Source organism: Rhinopithecus bieti, unplaced genomic scaffold (genome assembly GCF_001698545.2).
Source record: "Rhinopithecus bieti isolate Rb0 unplaced genomic scaffold, ASM169854v2 scaffold_50877, whole genome shotgun sequence".
Classification (NCBI taxonomy): Eukaryota; Metazoa; Chordata; class Mammalia; order Primates; family Cercopithecidae; genus Rhinopithecus; species Rhinopithecus bieti.
The window spans coordinates 2,183,053-2,207,843 of record NW_016821745.1 but is presented as its reverse complement, the minus strand read 5'-3'; the positions used below and the strand labels follow the sequence as shown (position 1 = coordinate 2,207,843).

The 24,791-nt window shown below is 53.8% G+C and overlaps 1 protein-coding gene and 1 long non-coding RNA gene across 2 annotated transcripts in view; one reads left to right on the top strand and one right to left on the bottom strand.

Moving 5' to 3' along the window:
• The window catches only part of LOC108520983 (uncharacterized), a 28,561-nt gene extending 12,083 nt beyond the window's left edge, over positions 1-16,478 (bottom strand). The window contains exons 1-2 of the long non-coding RNA XR_001883083.1: positions 16,319-16,478; positions 10,538-10,693 (exon numbers count right to left, since the gene is read on the bottom strand). This is a non-coding gene — a long non-coding RNA (uncharacterized LOC108520983). The remainder of the gene's footprint in view (positions 1-10,537; positions 10,694-16,318) is intronic.
• Positions 16,479-17,478: 1,000 nt separating this feature from the next.
• EN2 (engrailed homeobox 2) lies at positions 17,479-24,160 on the top strand. The gene is made up of 2 exons (XM_017860593.1): positions 17,479-18,415; positions 21,722-24,160. The coding sequence occupies exons 1-2, from the start codon at positions 17,728-17,730 to the stop codon at positions 22,036-22,038; spliced, it is 1,005 nt and encodes a 334-aa protein (XP_017716082.1). The 5' UTR covers positions 17,479-17,727; the 3' UTR covers positions 22,039-24,160.
• Positions 24,161-24,791: the final 631 nt, after the last annotated feature.

The following is a 24,791-nucleotide window of genomic DNA, read 5'->3' as shown; positions in this document are numbered from 1 at the left end:
TCCCCACACGTCAGGGAAGGGACCTGGTGGAAGGTGATTGGATCACAGTGATTTCCACTCTGGTGTGCTTGTGATCGTGAGTTTTCATGAGATCTGGCTGTTTGATAAGTGTCTGGGGCTTCACCTTTCTCTGTCTCTCCTGCCGCCATATATGACGTGCTTGCTTCCCCTTCACCTTCCGCCATGATTGTAAGTGGCCTTAGGCCTTCCCAGACATGCAGAACTGTGAGTTAGTTAAAGCTCTTTCCTTTATAAACTACCCAGTCTCAGGTAGTTATTTATAGCCGTGTGAAAATGGATCAATACATTACCCCACCTCCTTCTGGTTTCCAATGCCTAATAACCCAGTAGCATGTGGGACTCCTGCAATGCTGACCCCGCTCCTTCCCCCTCCCCAGACCCTTCCTCAGTCCACCACCGCCCTCCCTGCTCTGCTTCTCAGGCTCCCCTCCCTCCATCTAGCACATCAGTGGGGAAGTCCCCTCCCACCCCCAACTCCTGCTGCACCTGGGAAGGGACAGAACAGGACCCAAGCAGAAGAGCGAGCCGCACAAGGCCCCTTCCTGCGCAGGAGGCGTCTGCAGCATGGAACCATTGGAACGACACCCTTCACTCCCCGAATGTGTGGCTCATAAAGAACATGGACACCTGGGCACTGATGCTCTTACAAAACCAGTAGACTGTGTTAATTATAATAGACAAATAAATCAAAGTGATTTCTAATAAAATAATACATAAAAATAAATGTGTAACAAAGTAACACATACTTCCACATGTAATTGCCCAGGCACGTCTGCACCAGATGGTGTAATCACCAGAGAAAAGGGCAGCCGGCCTTTCCTAGCCCTCCAATCCCCAGTGGTCCTGTTGGTAGAGATGGGGTTTTCCGAAAGAAGAACCTTTGCTGAAGTTCTAGGAAAGCCCAGCACAGTAATTCCATGATTCTCCATTGCTTGCATTCATAGCCTAGATCAAAACCACACAAACAGTGCTTTGTAGTTGTGACACAGAGAATCTGGTTCCCAGCTCAGAGCATCGTCACCAGCACCCTTCATCCAGAGTCCAGTGGGACATTCCTCGAGGCACGGACAGGCCTCACTGCACGGCTGTCCCACACATGGCTGGGAAGGGGCCTCTACCCACGAAACGCCAGTGGCATGCCCCCAGTGGCATGCCCCCCACCATCGTGGCAATAAGAAGGTCCCTGCAGGATGGGAAGAGGCTCCCTGAATTCAACCTCTGAGCTCATAACCTGGGCTCAAATCCACGTCCTACCACTTCCTTGCCCTGCGAATTGGACAAGTTACATGACCTATTATTTCTCAGCCTCGTTAGCTGAGACAGGGGCATACCAATAATCCATCTCTCATGGGGCGTGGAAGGAGTAAGTGAGCAAGCAATACAGTCTGTAAGGGGTTTGGGACTGCATCTGGCCCATGATGTCTGTTGTGCCATCAGTAAATGTTGGAAATTATCGTCACCGTCTCCACCACCTGCACTGTCATTGTTCTCATTCGGGGGTCCCTATCTCACCACGGACTGCTTAGCCAGGAAGCCTCCCTCTACCCTCCCAGGGCTCTGCCACTGCTGAGGCTCACCACTGTGGCTTCTCCTCACCTTCCCTGTCAGCTGAGACCCCTCCCCTGGGTCCCATGCCTCTATGCATGCCCCCTCCTCTCCTTCTCAGTTGCCTACAGGCTCTTCTTTCTACAACAATGGGATGTTCTCCATCTGTGCTGCCCAGGGCTGTACTCTTTGGCCACAGAACGTGCTTCATGAGAATTGGGAGCTGATCTGACGATTTTACTAAGTTTAATAAGTTAAAATACAAACAGTTGCATGGAGCTAATGGCAGTGCCATCGGACAAGGCGGTTCTAAAACTGATCTTTCCTCCATGCTACTTACCTCTCTGCCTTTGGAAAACTCTGGGTGGCTTTCTTCTGCCTTTAGGAGAAATAGCAATACAAATAGTGAAGCAGGCCGGGCGGGGTGGCTCATGCCTGTAATCCCAGCACTTTGGGAGGCTGAAGTGGGTGGATTGCCTGAGGTGAGGAGTTTGAGACTAGCCTGGCCAACATGGTGAAACCCCATCTTCACTAAAAATACAAAAAAAAAAAAAAAAAAAAATAGCTGGGTGGTGGATGCCTGTAATCCCAGCTACTCGGGAGGCTGAGGCAGGAGAACTGCTTGAACCCAGGAGGCGGAGGTTGAAGTGAGTCCAGATCATGCTATTGCACTCCAGCCTGGGTGACAAGACCGAGACTCCGTCTCGGGGAAAAGAAAAAAAAAAAAAAGCGAGGTTTCCTATAGCACTTATTGTGTGCTAGCCACTGTCTATGTGCCTTCTGCACACGGCACATTTAACTCCCCTACAGCCCTGTTGAGGGAAGTGCTATGCTCTGTCAATTCACATGTGAGGAAGAAGGAATAGAGAGTTTCAGGAACGTGCCACAAAAAGGCCAAGGTCCTTAGCAGGACTTACAAGCCTGCTGGAATCCAGACACTGCCTACCTTCCTGTTAGGGGCTGGCCAAAGAGATAAGTTGGAGTCTTAATCCCCAATACCTGTGAATGTGACCTTATTTAGAAATAGGATCTTTCCAGATGTAATCAAGGTTAGATGAGCTTATTCCGGTGGGCTCTAATCTGATGCAACTTGTGACCTCATAAGAAGACACAGACACACAGAGGAGGCCACCCAGTGATGACGGGTGGGGGGGGGACACTGGAGCTGTGCAGCTGCGAGCCCAGGACCTCCCAGGACTGATGGAGCCACCAAAAGCTGGAATGGACAAGGCAGGATCCTCCCCCAGAGCCTTCGGAGACAGCAGAACCCTGCTGAGCCCTTGATCTTGGCCTTCCAGCCTCCAGACTGTGAGAGAATAAATTCCTGTTATTTCAGCCACCCAGTGTGTAGTACTTTGTTATGGCAGCCATTCACTCCCTGAAGCCACCTACCACACCCTCACCTCACAAAGCAAGGCGGTCAAACCCTATGCTGACTCCTGACAGTGCGCCCGACCGCCCTGTTCCCTGCAAAATTCTTCTTCCCCTCGTTCCCTTCTCTGATGAGCTCAGACCCGTTCTAGGCTAGCAAAACCAACAGAAAGAAAATGTGAGCCACAATGCAATTTTAAGCTTTTTATCAGCCACATGAACACTAGAGACAGATGCAATTAATTTATGTAATATTTTAGTTGACCTGATATATCCAAAATAGTATTATTTCAAAAGTAATCAATATACAAATTAATAAGACATTTTACCTCCTTTTTTTTTTTTTTTATTTTGGTACTAAGTCTTCCAATTCCAGCATGCATTTTACACCTCTAGCATCTCTCAACTTGGGCATTGCATTTCCATGGCAAATACTTGACCCGCATTTAGGGTTTATTAAGCTTGCAGGTAAAAAAGTAGATTCACACGCCCAAGTTATTTCAGACATCTTTGGGGATTTCCCAGGAGCTGAATTGAAAATCTATTTGTAAATTTATATTTACATTAATTAAAATTGAAAATTCCACTCTTCAGCCACACTGGGCACATCTTAAGTGCTCAGCACACCTATGGCTGGGGGCCATGCGTCCCCAACCCCTCCCAAGTGTTCACAGAGGGATGGATGGGTAAGAAAATGTGGTGAATAAGTGTTCCCTACATACACACAGTGGAATAGCAGCCTTAGAAAGGAAGGAAAGTCCAACACAGGCTCCAATGCAGCTGAACCTTGAGTATATTATGCTGAGTGAAACAAGCCAAACACAAAAAGACAAATACTATAATACAAGATGCCACTCACATGAGGCTGCGAGAATCATCAAATTCAGAGAAGCAGAAAGTAGAAGGTGGTTGTTTTCTAAGTAATATTCACCCTCCAGATATCAAATTTGCCAAGACAAAAATTTCTGTTTCAGTCTTAGATATAATTATTTTCAATGTAGGAGAAGCCCTGGTAGAACTTGGGTCCTCATAAGTGATATTGGAAAAACTAAAGTCCAAAAGCTGGAACATTTCTTGGGAGTTCAGGAATCCAAAGTGGTCCTTGAGTGAACTGAGAGAGCATAGCACTTCCTTCAGGAATGAGGAAGTGGGGATGGCTAATGGGTACAAAAAAGTCGTCAGAAAGAATGAATAAGATCTACTCTTTGATAGCACAAAGGATGACTACACTCAATAATAATTCCACTGTACATTTAAGAATAACTAAAACGGTATAATTGGATTGTTGGCAACACAGAGGATAAGCGCTCAAAGGAATAGATACTCTTATCTTCCATGATGTGATTACTGCACGTGTTCCTGTATCAAAACATGATATCCCACAAATATATACACCTACTATGTACCCATAAATACTAAAAACTAAATTAAAAAAGAAAGTGCATCCCAGGGAGGACAGGTGAGCTGAGAGGCACCAGTAGGTGCTATAGCCCTAGAGAGACAAGGCACAGAGTCCAGAATGATCAGAGAGATTCTGGTAGAATATCAGAAGACCACACAGAGTGGTCCCACATGGCCACAGTTCAGAGTGTGTGGAGGACACAAGGTTGGAGAAGAGGGAAGGAATCCCAGGGCCAGGCAGGAAAGGCCTTGGATGACTTGGTGTTAGGAGGGCCTTGTGGTTGAGGTCATGGGGTGGGGAGGGAGGGGAGATGACAGAGTGGAAGTTCAACAGGCCCTGGGCGCTCCGTTCCCAGCTCCTTCACCCGCCAGGAGACCTTGGCCATCTGTTCCCCGAGGTGCCCTTGTGGAGTGGAGATCAGGAGATAGGCCCACAACGCCTGGTCTACAACTCCAAAATCCAAATGCTTTCAAAATGGGAGGGTATCTTCCTGCCTCCTTGGATGGCAGAACCTGACTTGAACAGACATAGGCCCCTTGTGACTGCTACCTGCTTGTTTGGCTTTTCCTGTCTTCACCACAGAACTATGAATGTGTTAGACAGGGCCCTGCTCATACCCCGTGGGGTTAGGTGGCACCTGATATGTGCACCACCCAACCTCTCCAAAATCAAAGAAATCTTGAAACGTGTCTGTGGCCAATAGCTTTGGATGAGAAACTGTGGACGTCTAGTATCCTCCATATACGATTGTGTAGGAAAAGTCATCCATTCATTTATGAAATCTCATTTAGTGCAGATCCTGGGGGTCCCTAAGACAACCTCCAAACTTTTTTACAGTTACACTGTGAGTCATTATGTAGCTTTGTTGCCTGTAGACATCAGCACTGATAGCGGATGGTGTGCTCTTCACAGCCGGACACTCACAGGCTTTTTGTTTTTTGTGTTTTGTTTTTCAAATGCCAGTTTCACTTAAGAATGTTCTTGAAGAAGCAATAAAAAGAATTAGTTTTATTAAAGCTCAGCTCTGGAGCACATGTCTTTTCAATATTCTGGGTGAAGAAATGGGGAGCTGTCATACAGAAGAACAGCAGCCGTCAAGGAAAAGGACGGGTGGGCTACAGCCATGAGCTGACTAAGCCATTAGTTGACTGAGCCGGTTTTTTCACAGAGCCCCATTTTACATGAAACAGCATCCAACAGACAAATCATGGTTATTGAGACTTAGGTCTTTGGCAGATACTTTCTCAAAAATAAATGAAACGAGCCTGTCGTGTTGAGGAAAGTATTTGCCACTAATGGTAAAATGTGAGTTTTCAAGTGAAAATTAAAATTCTTGAAAACTTGTCTCCAACACCATGAGCTGGACAACCTCTCAAATTTAAAGAGTTTTTCAATGAGATTAGTGGTGATATTAACAAATGTGATTTTGTGATATTGTTTAAGGAAATAGTTTGACATTTGGAAGACCTGCATAACTCAGTGAACCAATATTTTCCAAATGACCAATATACAGTGGTATGAAATATTTTGCAGGCTGAGGCAGGTGGATTACTTGAGGTCAGGAGTTTGAAACCAGCCTGGCCAACATGGTGAAACCCTGTCTCTACTAAAAATACAAAAAATTAACTGGGTGTAGTGGCGTGCACCTGTAATCCCAGCTACTGGGGAGGCTGAGGCAGGAGAATCGCTTGAACCCAGGAAGCAAGGTTGCAGTGAACTGAGATTGCACCATTGCACTCTAGTGTGGGCGACAGGGAGAGATTCTGTCAAAAAGAAGGGAAAGGGAAAGAAAGGAAAGGAAAGGAAAGGAAAGGAAAGGAAAGGAAAGGAAGGGAAGGGAAGGCAAGTGGAAGGGAGGAAGGAACAGGGAAGGGAAGGGAAGGGAAGGGAAGGGAAGGAGGAGGAAGAAGGGAATGGAAGGGAAGGGAAGGAAGGAGAGGGAAGAAGGAAGGAAGGAAGGAAGGAAGGAAGGAAGGAAGGAAGGAAGGAAGGAAGGAAATATTTTGTGGCCAAAAGATCCATTCAAAGTGCAAGATAGGTCATGGATTTTAATGTAATAGAGTATGAAATGTTCATTGACGTGGTCTCAGATTCCACATTGCAACCAACCTTTAAGAAACCACCGTTTGTTGAATTTTGGGGTAATATCAAGGAAAAATATCCACAATTATCTGCCAAGGCTGAAAAATACTCCAGTTTTCAACTACATATCTGTGACAGATTGCACTTTCTTCATATACTTGAACCAAAATAATGGATTGCACAAGGAAAAATGAGAATCCAACTATCTTCCATTAAGCCAGATATTAAAGAGGGGTACAAAATGTAGCCCACTCTTCAGACTAATTATTTTGTTTAGGGGAATAGAATAAATGTTCATTAAAATATGCTAAGTAAACATGAAGTGGGTTTTTATTGTCATTGTAAATGAATCAATTAATCAATATATTTAAAACATTACCATTTCAATCTCTAATACTGTGCAAATCACTGGATAGATGTCTAAATCTATCTGCTGCTATATACAAAAGCTCTTTCCGGGGCTCAGTAATTTCTAAGAGCGTAAAGCAGTCCTGTGATCAGAAAGTCTGAGAGCACTGGCTTCATGTTACTGTATGCCAGTCCCTTTAGCAGGACTGGGGGTACAGCCAGGAAGATGACAACGCCCTGCCCTCCGGAAGGTACGTTCTAGATGAGAGACCAATAATAAATGCACTAACACCTTTACAACTGCAAATAGCCATAAGTGCTGTGGGGAACACAACTGGATTAGGGAGTCATTTTAGATGGTATGATCCTTTCTCTGGGGGACAGTCTGTGCCCAAAGATGCACAGAAAGGATGCAGCAGATGAATAAAAAGCCAGGACCAAAGGAAAAGAGCTCCCCTGAGGTGGCCATGGCTTGGAGGCTCAAGAACTGGCAAAACTAGACTTAGAACCTCAGGTAAGGGAGGTGGTGGGTGGATTTCATGGTGCCTTGAAGGACATTGTAAGAATGTGGCTAATTCTCAGTGCATGTGGAAACCACTGGTTTTGACCAAGGGTAGGTCTGAGCTGAAGCTTACTCTGTTGTATGGAGAACAGTGAACCGCAGGGCACACGTGTGAGGTGGAGAGCTGGTTAGGAGGCCATGCAACCCTGCAGGCGCAGGGGAAAGGGCTTGGGGGCCAGTGGAGGATGGAGGAATATGGGGGAGCTGTGGAACAGATGTGGAGGCAGAGCCAACAGGCCTTGCTAATGGACAGGGGGTGACTCTAGAGAGAAAATGAAGGATCAGGGATGTCTCCTGGGGGGTGGCCAGCTGGGTGACTGGGAAAAACTGGGAAGGCGCAGATCAGGGGAGCAGGGGTAGCCGGCTCAGGGGTGCTCTGAAGTGAACACTGGAAATTGAAGGTGCCCGTCGGCCTTCCAGTGGAGGCGTCCAGGAGGCAGCTGGAGCTGGAAGGAAATGGTGACAGTCGTCAGCACGGTAGAGGTGGCGGTGGTGGTGGTTACAGCCGGACCCCTTTGGGCTGGTGGGAAGTGGGGAGGCGAAGGGGCAGGGGGCAAGGGGCAGGGGAGGTGGAGAAGGAAACCTCAGTCTCACATTTTCACTCTTTTCTTGGCTGCCATATTTTCAGGAAGTCCCTCTTGAGGCTGGGACAGAGGGTGCGGGACAGTTCAGTCCCCCTGAGAGAGTTTATTCACGGAGGCCTGCTGTGGGAGCCAGGGTGCGGCGGAGAGGGCTTCCCACCTCTTTCCCAGCAAGCGGGAGGGAGGCGCCGGGCTGAGGCTGCGCTGCGCCCGCGGAGCTCACCGCCCGGGTGGACCCGCCCTGTTCAAGCGTGGAGGGGCGTAGGCCGGGTTGGTTGTAGTCGGGTGCGGAGCAGACACGCCACCTCGTGCCGTGGTCACTGGGGATGCATGCCCATCTTCCCTTCGGGGCCCCTAGAACCTGCCGTCTTCCGCTCCCGGCCGCTCGCCGGCGTTCTTCATTTGGACTTCCCCGGTGCTCCATGGGACGCAAGCCCTCCCCTAGAGTTCGGTTTTGCAAAAGAGGTCCGGACCCCTCGCAGATCCCCTCCCTGGGCCACGGAGGATGAGAGGGGTCACCGAGCCGAGCCGTAATCCTGCGTAACCCCTGACCTCTCTCCTTCGCTGCCCCCACGGCACCCCATCGTCCCCTCCGCCTCTCCGAGGTCCTCCAGAAAACAGCGCAGAAATGTGCAGATGCTTAGGAGATGTGAAGATGCTGGAGATGCTTAGGAGGCGACGGTTACGCTAGGAGAATTGCTTCCAGGTGCGCTTCTGGAACGCACGGAGATCCCCCGGCGGGGAAGGGGCCGGGACTCGCGTCGCTTAGTGTCTGCTCATCGATTTCCCTCTGAAGAGGGGGCCCAGGACCTCTGCTGCGGGAGCGAGGAGTCTGTGTGGGTCCCTCCCGGGCACACGTGGGTGTCCGCTCGTTCCTCCCCTCCCCTCCCTTCGCACGCAGAACCTCAGGGAGGCAGCCGAAAACTTGAATTTTGAAAGGGGAACTGGCGGCGCGGGAGCTGTGAATGAGACAGCTACTTAGGAAGTGAGTCCAACCAGCCCGGGTGGCGGTGGAGACCCGCGCCCGGAAGTAACCGGATTAGGTCTCAGGATGTGATCGCCCCCCGGGTCCCGGGGGAGACGCCAAGGACGCGCGAGCGGAGGGCGCGAAGACGACCGGGAGTCAGAGTCACATATCACTTGGGCTGGGAACGCCTCTGGGCGTTTCGGCGGGCTGGCAGTGGGGTTGGGGGAGGCCCCTGCGAACCGTGCGGCCCGGGGAGAGCCCACCCATCGCTGAGTCCCGACACCGGCTTTGAAGTTGCTGCAGTGGCTGGGCCCCTCCCCCGTCCGGCCCCGCGCAGCGCGGAGCCGCAGAGTCCAGGCGGTGCCCCCGCTTCGTCGCTAAGCGCTTATTGCAGCGGCTCATTGGACCACGTCGGTGGGGCGATCGCAGCCTCTGATCTGTGAGCTGCAAAGAGCTCCGAGGTTCATTCACAAATCTGCGCTCCAGGCCGTCCCTCCACGCACCCGAGCCGAGTCCCGGGGCCTGGAGAGCCCAGGGTGTTGGGCGCTGCGGAGGAGGCCCGGCTTTTGTCCCTCCCTTCGCCTCCCAGCCCGCGAGGGACCTGGGGGAAAGGGGAGCAAGCTTTCGCTCCGGAAGAAACGTTCGGAACCAAGGAGTCTGCCTCCTGGATCCGGGTGCCTGTTGGATCCAGGCTTCCCCGGGCCTTCCTTGTCGAAGGGTCCCGACAGGGCCCGAGTCTCCTCCATCCCTAGGAGACAGGAGCTCGGCCAGGGCGCATCACCGTGTCCTGCTCCGAGCCAGAGGACGCAGTGTAGACACCCACCCCCACACCGGCCCTCCAAAGAGCTCGCTCTCCCCTCGGGGCGTCGCTGGGCACAGGGCCGGTCTCTAGGAACCCCCAGTAAAACCATGCTCGCCCAGAGGTTCGCGGCTTCCTCGGAGGGCGCTAGGGAGAGAGAAGGGACCCGATTTCCTCGACCTTCGGAGGAAAAGTGCTTGGGGCCTCCTAGGGATACAGCCCTGGAAGCTCCCCATATCTTAGCTCAGGCCGCATCGAGGTGGGGATGAGAGTTACGAGAGAGGGAGAGGGACTCTGGCCCCTGCAGAGGCCTCTAATTCTGGAGGAAAAAGACTGGGACACACCCAAGTGAGCCAAGGCCAGCGCCCCACGCACCTCCACCCACCCCGGGCGGCGCACAGCCAGTTCCTGCCGGGCGTGGGCACTCGATCAAGGGAGCAAGCGGAAGGAAAATCCAGCTAGGGGCTCCCCCACCGACACAACTGCCCCGCAGTCCAGCTTCTGGATTCCCGGGAGATGTGGAGAGCCCGGGACCGGCTCCCGCTCCTCAGAGCAGACGGGACTGCCGTAGGTGCCTGGAGTGCCTGCACCCTGTCCCCGGGACTCGCGGGGGACTTGTGTTCCGCGATCCCCCCTTCTCACCCTAGTCTGCCTCTACCTGCACCCCACCGGCGAGTCAGCCAGCGCGAGGCGCCTCCTTCCCCGGGGAGAGAGCTCCCCTCCGCGCAGACCCGCATTGCCCTTCTTTTCGCTCGGTTTTGTTTTCCCGCAGTAGTTTCTGCAGAAAGGAGATTCTCCTCCGGGCAGAAGGGCTACCAGCCTGCAGTCAGCTCAGCCTCGGACCCTGGGAGATGCTCACCACTCTGCGGATCTTGATCCGAAATCCTTTCTGGCTGCCGACTGCGGAGAGTGTCCTCGTAGCGAGGTTTTCAATCGAAGGAGCCTGGGCTCCACATTTCGTCTTCAAGCCTAAGCTTTCAGGGCTGTTTTGCACGAGGTGCAGCTGAACTTGTGTCTGCAAACAAGACAGAAAACCCTAAGTGCCGCCCAACCTTTCTCGTTTGAGAAAACCGCACTTTGCCCTGGGAGCGCGCCCAGCGCCTTAGTACCAAACTTTCTGGCTGGGGCTGACAGTCCCCTTCCCCCTAGGCGCGGCCCCCTAACATCTGTAACCCAAAGGTTGCGCAGCGGCCAAAATTAGTCCTGGCAGTACGAACAGAGAACAAAAAGCAGGCAGTGAATAAGAACAGATCGCATTTCTCTTTCCTGGTAGATGGGGAGGTGTAAATCCCAAGGAATTCTAGGGCATTCGCTCCATACGTGGGAAATCTTAGCGCATATCCCGTTTCTTTCTCCTAGCCTGTGTTAGTGCTCCAAATGGTGTCGAGTTGCTCAACTTTGCCGTCATCACAGAGGCTGTTGTGTCTTAGGGGATTAACTGATGTGAGACACACAAAACCCTGCAACTCCATAACATAAACTACAACATAGCCTTTCTGGTGAGGACTGGAATAATTGAGTGAGTTTCTAGAGGAAAAGAGGATTTTTTTAGAGGAGAAACAGAGCACTTCCATAATGTGCCTTAACTGAGAGATCTTGTGCTACTGAGCTTTTCTTTAAGTGGAGCCAGAGTGTTGGGATGAGAGGGAAAGGATGGGAGTGTGTCCAAAGGTGGACAGCAGGTCCCCAACCCTGGTGGGAGTGAGACTGGACGGCATCCCCGGGAAAGGTGGATTGGGCCTTGGACAAGGCTAGAGGCAAGAGTCCATGATGCAGGGGTGACACAGTGCCGCTCCGCGTGTGAGTCCACGAAGGTCACTACTGAGGCTTTGTGCTTGTAAAAGGTCGCCACGCTTCACACAAGCTTCTATACTCAACACAGGGATTGATTGGGTACAGGGATCCCCCCCCCATACCATACATGTAAGCACGTATGTCAATTAAAGATGCTCGTGCTAAAGAAATGGCCAACTTTGTTGAACTCAGAGGAATTGATCATTTAAGTAGAGGAAATGTTTGAATTTAATTCGCAATTTAGTTGCCTTTTTATATAAAACTATATATCTTTATATATTTATATTTGATAAATAAAAAATCAATTCATGACTTTAGCTTAAACATATGTTTTAAAATACATTTCCCCAACTTATATAAATTAATTGAGTTCTCCCGGTTAAGCATGATTCAGTTGTGATAGTTAAGAGTGGGGGTGATTGTTTAGGTATTTTCTTCCTCACGAGAAACCTAGACTAATGAATTATCATCTAACAAGCTGTAGGTAGTTTGGCTGGGCTGGATCCAGATAGTTTGAGTTAAATCTAGATTGTACTTGCCTAATATTCTGTAAATCTCTAACTATGGAAATCCTATTTCCAAAAATGCTGGGAAGTCACTGTATAGGAGTTAAAGCTACACTAGCCTCTCTGGGGTTACCTGTAGCCTTTGGGGAAAGAAGAGAAGAGAAGAGAACGTCAGGCTCTGGGAGGTGGGACTGGTGTTTCTGGGGTTTCTTTTGAACATCTTGTTTTCTTTCCAAAGGTCAAAAGGAAGACGGTGGATACATACTAGAATTTCCTCCATCTGTGAATGGTTGCAAGGCTGGAGAAAGTGGCTAATGTATTTCAAGGTTCATTATCCTTTTCTGTGTTTTCCTTCCTGTTTTGGTATGCTTAGGCAGCTCAAGCCATGAGTGCCATTCTTCAAATTCCTTTGCCAAACTAATTTTACTTATTTGACTGGATTATTTGAGAGGTGCCACTTTCTTCTGGGTTGCTGCGATTTTGAGGGGGCATTTTCATAAGAATCCAGGCATTAGGTGGTGAAACAGTCTGTGCTCCCAAACCCGCCCCTGTCAGGGTTCCCGGAAGACTCCAGAGTGCAGGTCTGTTTGGGGAGTCTCTGAGGTGTGCCTTGAGTGGAAGTGGGCCCACCTTCCACAGGAGTCCAAATTTTATGGGAATAAGAACAGCAGTCAAACAGGATAAGAGAGCAGGCAGGGAGCTGCCAAGAAAGGTGATTCCTGGGAAGACAGGTCACCCAGAGTAAGGCTCCCCTGGCCCTGGAGAGCCGAAAGGGGGAGCGGGCACAGAGGACCTGGTTTAGGTGTGGGGGTTGCTAGCACAAGTAGAGCCATTCTTCAGATTCTCCTTCAGAAGTGACTGCTTTCCAGAGAAACCAGGTGAGGGACAATTTCTGCATCTTTAGACGCCAGCCCTGGAGATCTGCCCACCGGCCCCCAGCTGCCCCCCTCCCCGGGCGAGCCTGGGCTAAGTATCAAGCAGGACAGAAGGGTGGTCCCCAGTGAGCGACTGGCCCACTCTGCTTCCCCAACGCCCAGGGAGCTTTGGCTCAGCACAGGCGCTTCTCCAGCGATCCGGGCAGAACCAGGACGTGCAATGCGCCTGCCCGCCCCCTCCCCGGCTGAGCTTCTGTCGGCGCCAACCCACCCACCAGGCTCTGCCGGCGCCACGCGCGCCCCTGGCGGGCCTGGAGTGGGGAAAGGCGAAGCGCTGGGCACGCGAGGGCCTGTGCACCCCAGTTCCTACGACGCTCCCGGCCCTTTCCAGGCCCGCCGCTGCCGCATTTAACCCTCCCTTCCGGGGGTTATTCGGAAGAAGTCCCAGACCCTAAACCCAGCCTCCCAGAACCCGTCCCTGAGCTCGCCCGGTGGGCCTGTAGGCGGGTCCTCCTTTGCTCAGAGGTGAGCGCAGACACGCAACGTCTGCGCCGGTTGGCCCCGCCTGCCCCACCCCTGCTCCCCGCGTCCCTTCGTTTCGGCCTTTGTCTGCAGGCAGGCCAGGTCGGAGCGTCAGCACCAGGAGCCGAGGGTGGCTCTCTGCTCGCCCGGGGGAAGGTGCTTCTCTCCTGTCGGCCCCAATTCCCCGCCCGGCGCCTGGGGCCTGGCCCTGCGGGGCTCGCTTCCTGGCCGGGGGCGCAGAGCTGGCCCGGCCTGCTTTGGCTGGGGTGGAGATCTCGCTCTCAGGGATTGTTGGGCGTCTCTGCCCCGCGAGTAACTAGACTGCCGCGAGCGAATGGCTCTCATTGAGTCCATTTTTCCAAGTGTCACCACGTCAACCTAGAGAAGCGAGGCGAGTGAGGGGATGCAGAGGGTCCGGAAAAGTCACCCTTCTCTGGCCTCGTTTTCAGATAAAAACGGGAGCCTGGCTCGGCAGCCGGGCGCCCAGTGTCTCCGGGGCGCTTCACCGAGGTTTTGTTTGCAAAACTAGCGTCCCTGTCCTGAGGCGCACGGCATCTGGAATCTGCTTTCCTGCTCGCCCTCTCTGAGGCCCCTCTTTGTGCAGCGAGCCTGGGAAATATGGAGGACCGTCCTCCGCAAGCGGGTGTTGCGGGCGCTCTCCGATTCCAGGGTGAGGCTAGAAGGAAAACGGGGTTCCTGGGCCACAGCCTCACTTTCCATCCCGGGAGAAACAATTGTCCGGGGAGGGCTAGTCTGATCTGCACAGAAAGGCCGACCTTGAGGGCGGCGGTCGTTCGGGGGAGAAAGCGGAGGCGCTGGGCTCGCGGGCGCGCTGCAGCCGGGGCTGGCATAGCGGAGGAGAGACACGCCACTGCCCCGCATCACCAGAAAACGCGAGGCGCCGTCCCAGCTGGAGCAGGGTCTCACGTGCGCTTCTCGAAGCTTCCTGAAACACCTTGCGGAGAGTTCCGTGTGTATGGAACTTAGCACCGCCCAGCCCCTGGGCAGCTCAACTTTCTGCAGCCCCATCCCAGCTTCCCCAGCCCTTTGAACGGTGACCCCTCTCAACGCTTTCCCAGAGTTGTTTCGTGTTTGGGTCCACTTTGGGGGGCCAGGTACCCTTTAGTTATCTCTCTCTTCGTTTATTTATCTTTCTCCTTTTCCTCCCTCCACCTCTCACCCTCCTCCTTTCCAGGACAGCGAATTCCTCTTCTTCCTCCAGCCAACCCCACGGCCCAGCCCGCAGACCCTGCGCGGGCAGGTCTCCGCCCACCGGCCCGCCAGGCGCCCTGGAGGTGACGCTCTGTTCCCAGAGTCTCTGTTGCAGCCAGGAATTAGGATCTGCGTCGCAGGAAAGCACAGGGCTGAAGCCCAGCGTCTTGGGGCCATTTATACTGAGGCAGTCAGAGGCAAAGAGTCCTATGAATTCAGAAAATACTTCTCAGGAAGCCGCCTAATTGGCTTTCATGGGACAGGAGGAGCCATTAATCTGGGATGGTTTTGCAGGAAGCAAAACAGCTCAGGGCCGCTCCTCCCCCCATACCATGTTCAGGAGACCCAAAGTCACTGGACCCTCCCTTTCCTGACTGGTGATCATCAGGGTTTCCAGAGTTGCGGAAAATTCTCCCCCTAAAAAACCAAGTAAGTGTCAATAAGACTTCCCACAAACTCTCACCAGCCCTATTTTCCCGGGGGCAGGTAGACTGTGGAGTTTGATTTTTTTGAGACTCGGGGAGGACCCCTGGCAGGGTGTGTGTCTAGTCAGAACATTTGGTAAGGACTCCTCCAATGAAGAAAAAGTGGAGGAATCCAGCCCCAGCGAGAAGGGGCTTCCCCACCCTGCCCTAGACACACAGGACAGAGGGCACAGTCTGACCAGAGTCACCTCCAGTGACCAGGAGGCCAGCCCAGCACCTCCTCCTCCACCACTCCCCTCCTGGCTGGGTGTCATTTTCCTGGGAGCAGGCTGTTGGAACTGCTGTTTCTCATCTCAGCCCAGCCAGCACTCTGAAGCCTGCAGAGTAAGGACAGCACCTGGGATGGACCCCGGGAAGGGAGCTTCGCAAGGCCAGGGCACAACCTTCAGGCCTCCAGGGAGCCTGGCAGGCCACACTGCCTGGGAGATGCTTGCCCTGACTCCCCAAGTTCACTCAGGGCCTGGCAGCTCCCTGCTGGCTGCTTCTGCGGGGGTCTGGGCTGCTGAGCACCCTGCAGCTGCCCAAGGCCAATCAGCCCTAGGGTGTCCATGCCAGGCTGCGGCCTCCCCACCTCCCCTGCCCTGAGGGTACTTATGGCATGCAAATGCTCCCACACCCCCAGAGCTGCCCTATCGGATGTTTCCAGGAATTCACACATTTCCATAAAAATGCATTTTAGATGATGGACAGGCGAGCCTGGGGTAACAACGGTGTTTGGTGGGTAGAGAAGAGCAAATGGGAAGGAGCCCGAGGGAGAGGGGGAAGAGAAGAGGAAACAGAACTTCCAGTTGGACATTCTGACAACAGCTGGAAGGAAAGTCTAGAAAAGGTGAAGAGAGAGGAGGGGAGAAACCAACTGGGGCTCCCACGCTTGCCATTGGATTCCTAATGCTCCTTTCAAATGGGCCCTGCTCTCCTGCAAAATTAGTTTAAAGGATTTTAAAACAAAGAAAGTGAGATGACCGGTCTGGGAGCTCCTCAACCAGAGTAGAGAAGTTAGAGGGGGGCGGGCGACTTGGTTTTGAAGTCTTAGCTGAACCGTCACCCCTCCCCTCCTTGGTAAAAAGGATTCCCTTAGAACCTCCGAGGCTCCTGGATTTCTCCCATCGCAAACGGAGCCGCACACTGCATTCCCCGCTCTTCCGGATCGCTATGCATGTTTCATGAGGGTCGCTGTCCCCGGGTGGAATGCGGCCGTATGCACGCGCCTCCCTGCACACGCACACGCACACACACGCACACTTACAATAAGTGTCTGCAGGAGGAGTGTCCTGCGCGCCAGCTCTGCGTTTAAGACAGGAAGCTGCTGGGTTACCGAGTCAAATGGGAGTGACACTATTCCTCTCCATCAGCAAGGAAAGCGGACCACAAAAGTCCCTTTGTATCTCGGCAGCTCATTTAATATTATTTATGCATTTTGTGCAAGGAATTGTGGGATTTCACCCCACGGTAAACAATATGGAAATGTTAAAAATAGCGATCTTCCTGTGCGTGTCCACCCACACGCCCCGGGGTGACCTGGCGGGGCTGTCGCGGGGTGGCTCAGATCCCTGAACCGCGAAGCGACAGGGAAAGCGCGGGCGAGTGCAGGAGACGCGGTCGGGGTCTCTCCGGGTTCCCGGGCGCCCGCACCCGGCGCGGGGGACGCGGCCGCTTTAAGGGGGGGAGGGCGGCGGGCGGCTCCTGTCACCCAGCGGCGGCCGGAGCGTCACGTGGGCGCGCGGCGCCGCGGCCATTGGCCCGAGGCACGTGTCCAGGAGACCGGCCTGCGACGTCACTGTTAATATATATATATATATGAAACCAAAAATCCAGGGGAGTGACAAAGGTTTTTTCTCAGGGGTTGCGACCGAGTGGGCTGCGGAAATTTCCGAGCCTGCGCGGAGGCCGGATGCGGCGAGGCGGCGGTACGCCGGGGAGCGCGGGCGGGCCCAGCTTCCGGCCCGGGCCCGGCCCTGGCCTCGCTGTTCTCTCACCCATGCGACTCGGCTGCGGATGCCCGCGGGGCCTCGGCGGGGGCGCGCCCGCGGCTGCGCGGCGCCCGGGGCCAGCAGCGGGGCGGCGGCCGCCGGCGGAGGGGCGCTCCTATGTGCGTGCGGAGGTGGCCGGGCGCGCTGACCCGCGGGCGCCCCGCACTTCGAGGCCGGTCGGGGCGCGCGGGCGGGACTGTCACGCAGGCGCGGCGGCGGGGCGGAGCCGGCCGGAGCGGGCGTGAGCGCCGGAGAGTGCGCTGCCTGCATGCGCGCAGCTCTCGCCCCGGGCGGCCCAGGCGGCGGCGCCGGAGCCCGAGGCGGCTGGACTCGGAGAGGAGCGCTGAGCCCGGGAGGCGGCCCGCGTCCCCGCCGGACCACTGCGACTGTCTAGAGCCTGGCCGCGCGGCGAAGTCGAGGACTTGGCTCTGTTGAATCTCCCGGCGTCTGGGCGAGCCGGGCGGCTCGTGGTGTTTCTAACCCAGTTCGTGGATTCAAACGTGGCTCCCCGCCGAGCGCGGCCGGCGACTTGTAGGACCCCAGCCCTGGCCGCGGCCGCCGCGCAAGCCCTCGGAAGACTCGGCGGGGTGGGGGCGCGGGGGTCTGCGTGTGCGCCGCGGGAGGGCCGAAGGCTGATTTGGAAGGGCGTCCCCGGAGAACCAGTCTGGGATTTACTGTGAACAGCATGGAGGAGAAGGACCCCACGCCCGGCGAAGCGGCGGCGGCGGTGGAGGGACAGCGGCAGCCGGAATCCAGCCCCGGCGGCGGCTCGGGCGGCAGCGGCGGCGGTAGCAGCCCGGGCGAAGCGGACACCGGGCGCCGGCGGGCTCTGATGCTGCCCGCGGTCCTGCAGGCGCCCGGCAACCACCAGCACCCGCACCGCATCACCAACTTCTTCATCGACAACATCCTGCGGCCCGAGTTCGGCCGGCGAAAGGACGCGGGGACCTGCTGTGCGGGTGCGGGAGGAGGAAGGGGCGGCGGAGCCGGCGGCGAAGGCGGCGCGAGCGGTGCAGAGGGAGGCGGCGGCGCCGGCGGCTCGGAGCAGCTCTTGGGGTCCGGCTCCCAAGAGCCCCGGCAGAACCCGCCGTGTGCGCCCGGCTCGGGCGGGCCGCTCCCAGCCGCCGGCAGCGACTCTCCGGGTGACGGGGAAGGCGGCTCCAAGACGCTCTCGCTGCACGCTGGCGCCAAGAAAGGCAGCGACCCCAGCGGCCCCCTGGACGGGGCGCTCAAGGCCCGCGGCTTGGGCGGCGGCGACCTGTCGGTGAGCTCGGACTCGGACAGCTCGCAAGCCGGCGCCAACCTGGGCGCGCAGCCCATGCTCTGGCCAGCGTGGGTCTACTGTACGCGCTACTCGGACCGGCCTTCTTCAGGTGAGCCCGCGGGGACCACGCGTCCCAGCTCGCCGCGGGGAGGTCCGCGGAGCTGGGGGGCGGTGCTGGCGCGGGAACTTACCGGGAGGAAACATCTCGAACCACCCCCGCACACACGCACAAAGACTCACGCGACATTGTGTGAAGCTGACGCCTGCTGGGGCAGCGGCCAGGCGTCCAGCGGCAGGACTGATTCGCTAGGGGGTACAGACTTCTTAGCACCGTAGAAGGGACCTCCTTTCTTTCTCTGTCTCTCTCTCCCCTTACCCACTCTCTGTCTTCCGTCTCTCTCTTCCACCCCGCCTTAGAGCATCTGTTCCCAGCCCTTAATCCATGTCTCCCCCACTGTAGTTTTTTTGGTGGGAACGGGGTGGCTGGAAGATGGGCCCGGAAATGCACACTCTCAACCCCTTCCCTGCGATCTTTCAACGCAGGCCAGGCCCGGGATGCATGCCCCAGCCCACCCCAGACTCGTCCTACCGTTCGGTTATCCCGGCTGTGCTCGGGGAAGAAAAGGCAAGGCCCTTTGCTGCTCTGCCTTCTGCCCCTCGGGCCTGCGCTGACCGGTGGGACGTAGAAGGACGCACACAGGGAAGGAGGAAAATAAAGGCGCCCTTTTCCCTTGGCTCCACTTTATTTGCCAACGCCAGCCCCCAGTGATGGGGCTCAGCCCCCTTCCTGCACACAGCGAGGACAAGGGAGGCAGCCGTCCTTCCCGGCACCTGCCATCCCCAAATAGGAAGGACCTTTTCTCCAGGTTTCCTGGGGGCTGCTGATAGGAAAGAGGCAGCATTTGCAGGGGCTGTGCAGAGATGCTGGGTGTGTTTTTTCATAGATCTGGGATTTTAAAAAACTAAGTCCATGTCCTTGTAGAAATCATCAACTGCATTCCATGCGGGTCTGCGGCTGGGAACCGCCATTAGGAGTGGGCTGTTTGACCCCAAGCTGGCAGCGGATCCCCGCTGCCCCCAAACCCTCAACTATTTTGCAGGGGTCATTGGTCCAGATCACCGCAGGAGTGAGCCAGCCCTTCGACCGCCATCCCGCAGAAATATGCGTGCATATTTCTGACGAAATTCAGATTTCTCCAGCTAGATCTGAAATTTGCTCCATTGTTCTCGTCTTCCTCCTTTGTTAATATTTAATTAACATACAGGCTCACAATGCCGAGCGAGGAGCCTCGGCCGGGCTTTGTGAGGCGCCGGAGTTCGCCAAGCCAGCCCCCAACGGCCCAGGAGCTGGGCAGCACCGCCTGGCCCAGCCTGGCCCAGCCCAGTCCAAGTCGCCTATCTTCATGGGCTTTAAAATATCCCTGCAAGATAATGTTTCTGTTCTTTGGCTTCTCCGAAAGAAAGGCAGAGAGAGTTTTCTTGGGGAGGTTTGATTCTGTTTCTGAGACTCCTACGTATTTGTCTTTTGAAAGAAAATCGACAACAAAAAAGGGAACTAAAAATTTTTATTTTAGGGAAATTTCTTTCTATAAAATGGTGTCCTTTTGAGGGCTGATTCATGGGTGCATTAACAAGAGCCCCAGGACCGGAAGAGTTTGGGGGTAGGGCACACACTTCTCTGGGGAAGGCAGTGGTTGGAAACCCAGACAGAGGCGGGCTCTGGGAGCAGGAGGCTAAAGCCTCTCCTGGAGCCTTGTGCCCCATCCCCCAACACCATTCCGGAGAGCCGACTCCATCCCCAGATCAGCACCTACCCCCACCAAACCCAGGCCCACTGGCGTGGAGCCCTGGGCTTACAGCAAGACTCTCACTGAGTGTGTGTGTGCATTGGGGTGGGTGCCCAAGTATAGGGTATGTGCTCTCATGGGTGGTCAGCCTGCCTGTGGGTTGCTTTAAAAGCTGCCCTTGGTGCCCTCCTGGTGGTGCCCACAGATCCTCTTTCTCCAGGCCCGGCTCCTGGAGAGAGCACAAGGCTCAGTTAGCCGTGAGGGAGTGCTTGGTGTTCACCCTGAGCCTCCAGTTGGTCTCCCACCTCTTGCTGGGCACAGCCCCAGCACCCTAGTTGACTCTCCTGACCTGGGCAGGGTGCAGTCCCAGGGCCTCCAATGAGATGCACATTCCTCTTCTCTTTAGGGTGCCCGGCAGCTCTCTGGCCCTGAAGGGTGGGGGGCCCTGGCCTCCTGCAGCTGCAGGGACCTGTGATGAAGCTGGGGCCAGATGCTCCCTAAAGCCCCTTCATACACCACACAAATTGAAACCCAGAGGCGAGGTCACCACTCCCTGCCAATGGCCTTGCTCCCTTCTTCCCCCACAGGGAACACCAGGGGGTGGAGCCTCTTAACACCAAAAAGAAACTGATTACACTTCCCTCCTTCTGCTCCCCTCCGTCTGCGCTTTCCCCAGGGATAGCAGGTCCCAGGAGCCTTAGAGCGACCCTTCCCAAAACCTGGGGTAGGTCCATAGGGAGGAGGCCAGGGCAGCTTCAGAAGTCTGAATTCCAGTGGGGAGGCACAGTGGGGAGGGACAGAAGTGTGGACCTGGCCAAGGTCAGCTGGGCCACCCTGTTGTCCCCAGTGAAGAAGTCCCATGTCTGGGGAAAGGGAGGTGCAGTCAACACCCTTGCAGAGCCAGGTCTCTCCTGGACAGGAAACCTGGGAGATTTCCAGTGGGTGATGAAGGACAGTAGCTCGGTGCCCCTCCCGACCCAGGAGGGAAGTGCATGCACCCACTCTTCCTTATAAGAATGAACTTGGGCCCACAGAGCCCTTGGCTGGGAGTCATAGAGGAGCTTGGGTGGAGGCAGACACTCTGGGCCCCTCCCGTCCTCAGGGCCCACCTGCCCCTGATGCCCACAGCCCCTGGCACCCTGTGGGGTATCCCCATGAGGGTCCCCATCACAACCCTCAGGGTGCCTCCTGCTTCTGTGACCACCCTGCAGCCTTTCCCAGTCTTCTCTCCTCCCCTCTCTCCCAGCACCTACCCCCATACCTGTTCTTGAACAGAGCCTCAGAAAGGGCTAGGAAAAACCAGGCCAGAAAGTTCAGGGAGTTTTGCTTACATCCAGGAGTTTTACTTTTATCTAGAGGTCCCTTGTTTGTCATTTGTGGTCAGCCTGTTGACTAGGCCTGCCCCATAGCCCCATTTACATCACACCCAGTCCTCCCTCACCAAGTGGTGGAGGTCCACGTTGAGCCCATGCCCAGTCCGAGGTCCAGCCCCACATCTGGGCATTCAGCCTCTAGTGGCCTTGGACAAGTCACTTCCTCTCTTGGGGTCCCAGAATCCTTACCCGGTGCCTACTGGGTGGCACACCTCTGGGTAACCTGACTTCTCTCTGTCCACCACATCTACCCAGGTCCCAGGTCTCGAAAACCAAAGAAGAAGAACCCGAACAAAGAGGACAAGCGGCCGCGCACGGCCTTTACCGCGGAGCAGCTGCAGAGGCTCAAGGCCGAGTTCCAGACCAACAGGTACCTGACAGAGCAGCGGCGCCAGAGCCTGGCGCAGGAGCTCAGCCTCAACGAGTCACAGATCAAGATTTGGTTCCAGAACAAGCGCGCCAAGATCAAGAAGGCCACGGGCAACAAGAACACGCTGGCCGTGCACCTCATGGCACAGGGCTTGTACAACCACTCCACCACAGCCAAGGAGGGCAAGTCGGACAGCGAGTAGGCGGGGGGCATGGAGGCCAGGTCTCAGTCCGCGCTAAACAATGCAATAATTTAAAATCATAAAGGGCCAGTGTATAAAGATTATACCAGCATTAATAGTGAAAATATCGTGTATTAGCTAAGGTTCTGCAATATTCTATGTATATATAATTTACAAGTGGTATAAAATCCAAAATATCTGACTATAAAATATTTTTGTTTTTTGTGTTTATGAGATTATGCTAATTTTATGGGTTTTTTTTTTTCTTTTTTTGCGAAGGGGGCTGCTTAGGGTTTCATCTTTTTTTAATCCCCTAAGCTACATTATATGACATTGGACACTTTTTTATTATTTCAAAAGAAGAAAAAATTAAAACAACTTGCTGAAGTCCAAAGATTTTTTATTGCTGCATTTCACACAACTGTGAACCGAATAAATAGCTCCTATTTGGTCTATGACTTCTGCCACTTTGTTTGTGTTGGCTTGGTGAGGACACCAGGAGGGGCCCACACCTCAAGCCTGGGCCAGACACCTCAAGACCTTGGGGAGCTTAGGGGACCTGGTGGGGGAGAGGGGACTTCCAGGGTCCTTGGACCAGTTCTGGGATTTGGCCCTGGGAAGCAGCCGAGCGTATCCCAGGCCTGCCCTGGGAAGTCAGCTCCATGCTCACCAGCAGCCACCCAGGCCTGCAGCCTCACCCAGCTCCCTCTCCTCACCCTCCTGCCGTCTAACTCCCTCTCCTCCTTCTCCTTTCTCCTCCTCCTTCCTCCTCCTCCCTCCTCTTTCCTCCTGTTCCTCCTTTCTTCTTTTTCTTCTTCTTCTTCTCCTCCTCCTCCCTCCTCCTCATTCCTTCCTCCTCCTCTTTTCTCCTCCTCCTCCTCACCAAGGCCCAACCATGTGCGTACATCGTCTGCGTCTGTGGTCTGCGTCGCTGTCGCCAGTCCCGCTGCATCCCTGCCGCAGGCCAAACCCTCATGCCCTGGGCACTGCCTCCATGCAGAAGCCTTCGAGGTTCTGGGGCTAAAGGCCTGGGGCATGTGGCCTAAAGCCCGAGAGCGGTGGGGCGACCCTCCTTTTGGCTTGACCCCAGGAATTTCCTGTGGCTCCATCAGCCACCCTGGGCGCCAGCCAGGGTCCCAGAAATGAGGCCATGGCTCGCTGTTTCTGGGCACGCAGAAGGCTCTGTAGAGGGAGATGGTATCATCTTCGTTTCCTTTTTCTTCCCTTTTTTTTTTTTTTTTTCATTTTTTCCTTTATTTTTTTCTTTTCTTGGAGTGGCTGCTTCTGCTATAGAGAACATTCTTCCAAGATAAATATGTGTGTTTACACATATGTCTGTACGCATGTGAACACACACACACCAGGCGTGTTTGAGTCTACAGTTCTGGAACATGTGGCTATCTTGTCTTTCAAAAGAACTCAGAATCCTCCAGGATCTAGAGGAAGGAAGAAAATGTGTAAATAATCATTTCTTATCACTTTTTGTCTTTTCTTGTTTTCTAAAATATACATTTTATTTTTGAAGGTGTGGTACAGTGTAAATTAAATATATTCCATATATTTCCCACCAAGTACCTATATATATATAAACAAACACATTATATATAACTCCACACTGTCTTCTGTTTAGTGTATGGGGAAAGACCAGTCCGACTGTCCATCTGTGGCTGGGACAGCACAGGGGGTGTGCCCATGGCTGAGCTGGGAGTCCCAGTGGTCTCCCTGAGGACTGAGGGTGAACTTCTCTCTTTGCCTTAAACCTCTTTATTTCATCGCAGTAATAGTTTTACTTTGTACATAATAGCGTAAACCTTTTTAAAAAGGAAAGTATAAAAACAAAAGTTGTAATTTAAAAGTCTGTGAATAACCATCTGCTGCTTAGGAAACTCAATGAAATGACATGCCTTTTTAGCAGGAAGCAAAGTTGGTTTCTGTTTTTGTTTTCTTTTGTTGTTCTAGTTTATAAAACATGTGCATTTTACAGTTCCAGTATCAAATATTTATAATCTTATGAGAAATGAATGAATGTTTCTATTTACAACTGTGGTTATCAAAATTGTGAACACCCCCCCCCCTGCATTTTTGTGTGTTTAAATTCTTGAAGGTTACATTAAATAAAACAAAACCTCTTTATTATAAAATACTGAAGGTCCCAGGTGGAATGATGAGTTTTCTAAGCATGTCTGAGTCCAGAGGTACTGCCTAGGCATCCTCCCCGCTTACTCAGGCGCTCATGGCCTTTGCCCCACCTCGGAGCAGGTGCCAGTTGCCTACCTTTGTAGCAAGAGGTGATTATTATTTTTTTTAAAATGAGACAGTTTGGATATGTCACATATGAGCACAGAATAACCAAAATAATTTAAGTACACATTTTGTTACCAGGAGGAAGTGTTCAAAACTACGGTGCTATTCCAGTGACTACATTTTTAACAATTTTGCAAAGTTCAACAGGTCTCCCTCTGGCTGGGTGCTCACTGGCCCTGCCACCCCTGCGGGGCTGAGGTACTTCCCCTGGGGACAGGAACTTTTTACTCCACTGAGACAAAGAGAGTTTCCTTTTCAAAGTGTCATTTTTGTTTACCTCTTGTTGTTTCCCCCCCAAAACAAAAGACTTTGTACAACTTCCTAAGCAGGCCTGGGGGAGGGAGCAGCTTGGCCTGTGCTGACCGCGCCTGTGGAGTCCCCCTCACCAGGAAGTGTTAGGGATCTTTGAGCCAGTGATCTACCCGTTGAATTGCTGTATTTCCAAACTTTCATGGTAAAAAAAAAAAAAA

Coding starts and splice junctions, on each gene's coding strand:
- EN2 (XM_017860593.1), top strand. CDS start 17,728: ATGGAGGAGAAGGACCCCACGCCCGGCGAAGCGGCGGCGGCGGTGGAG. Junction 18,416..21,721: donor CTCGGACCGGCCTTCTTCAG/GTGAGCCCGCGG, acceptor ACATCTACCCAG/GTCCCAGGTCTCGAAAACCA.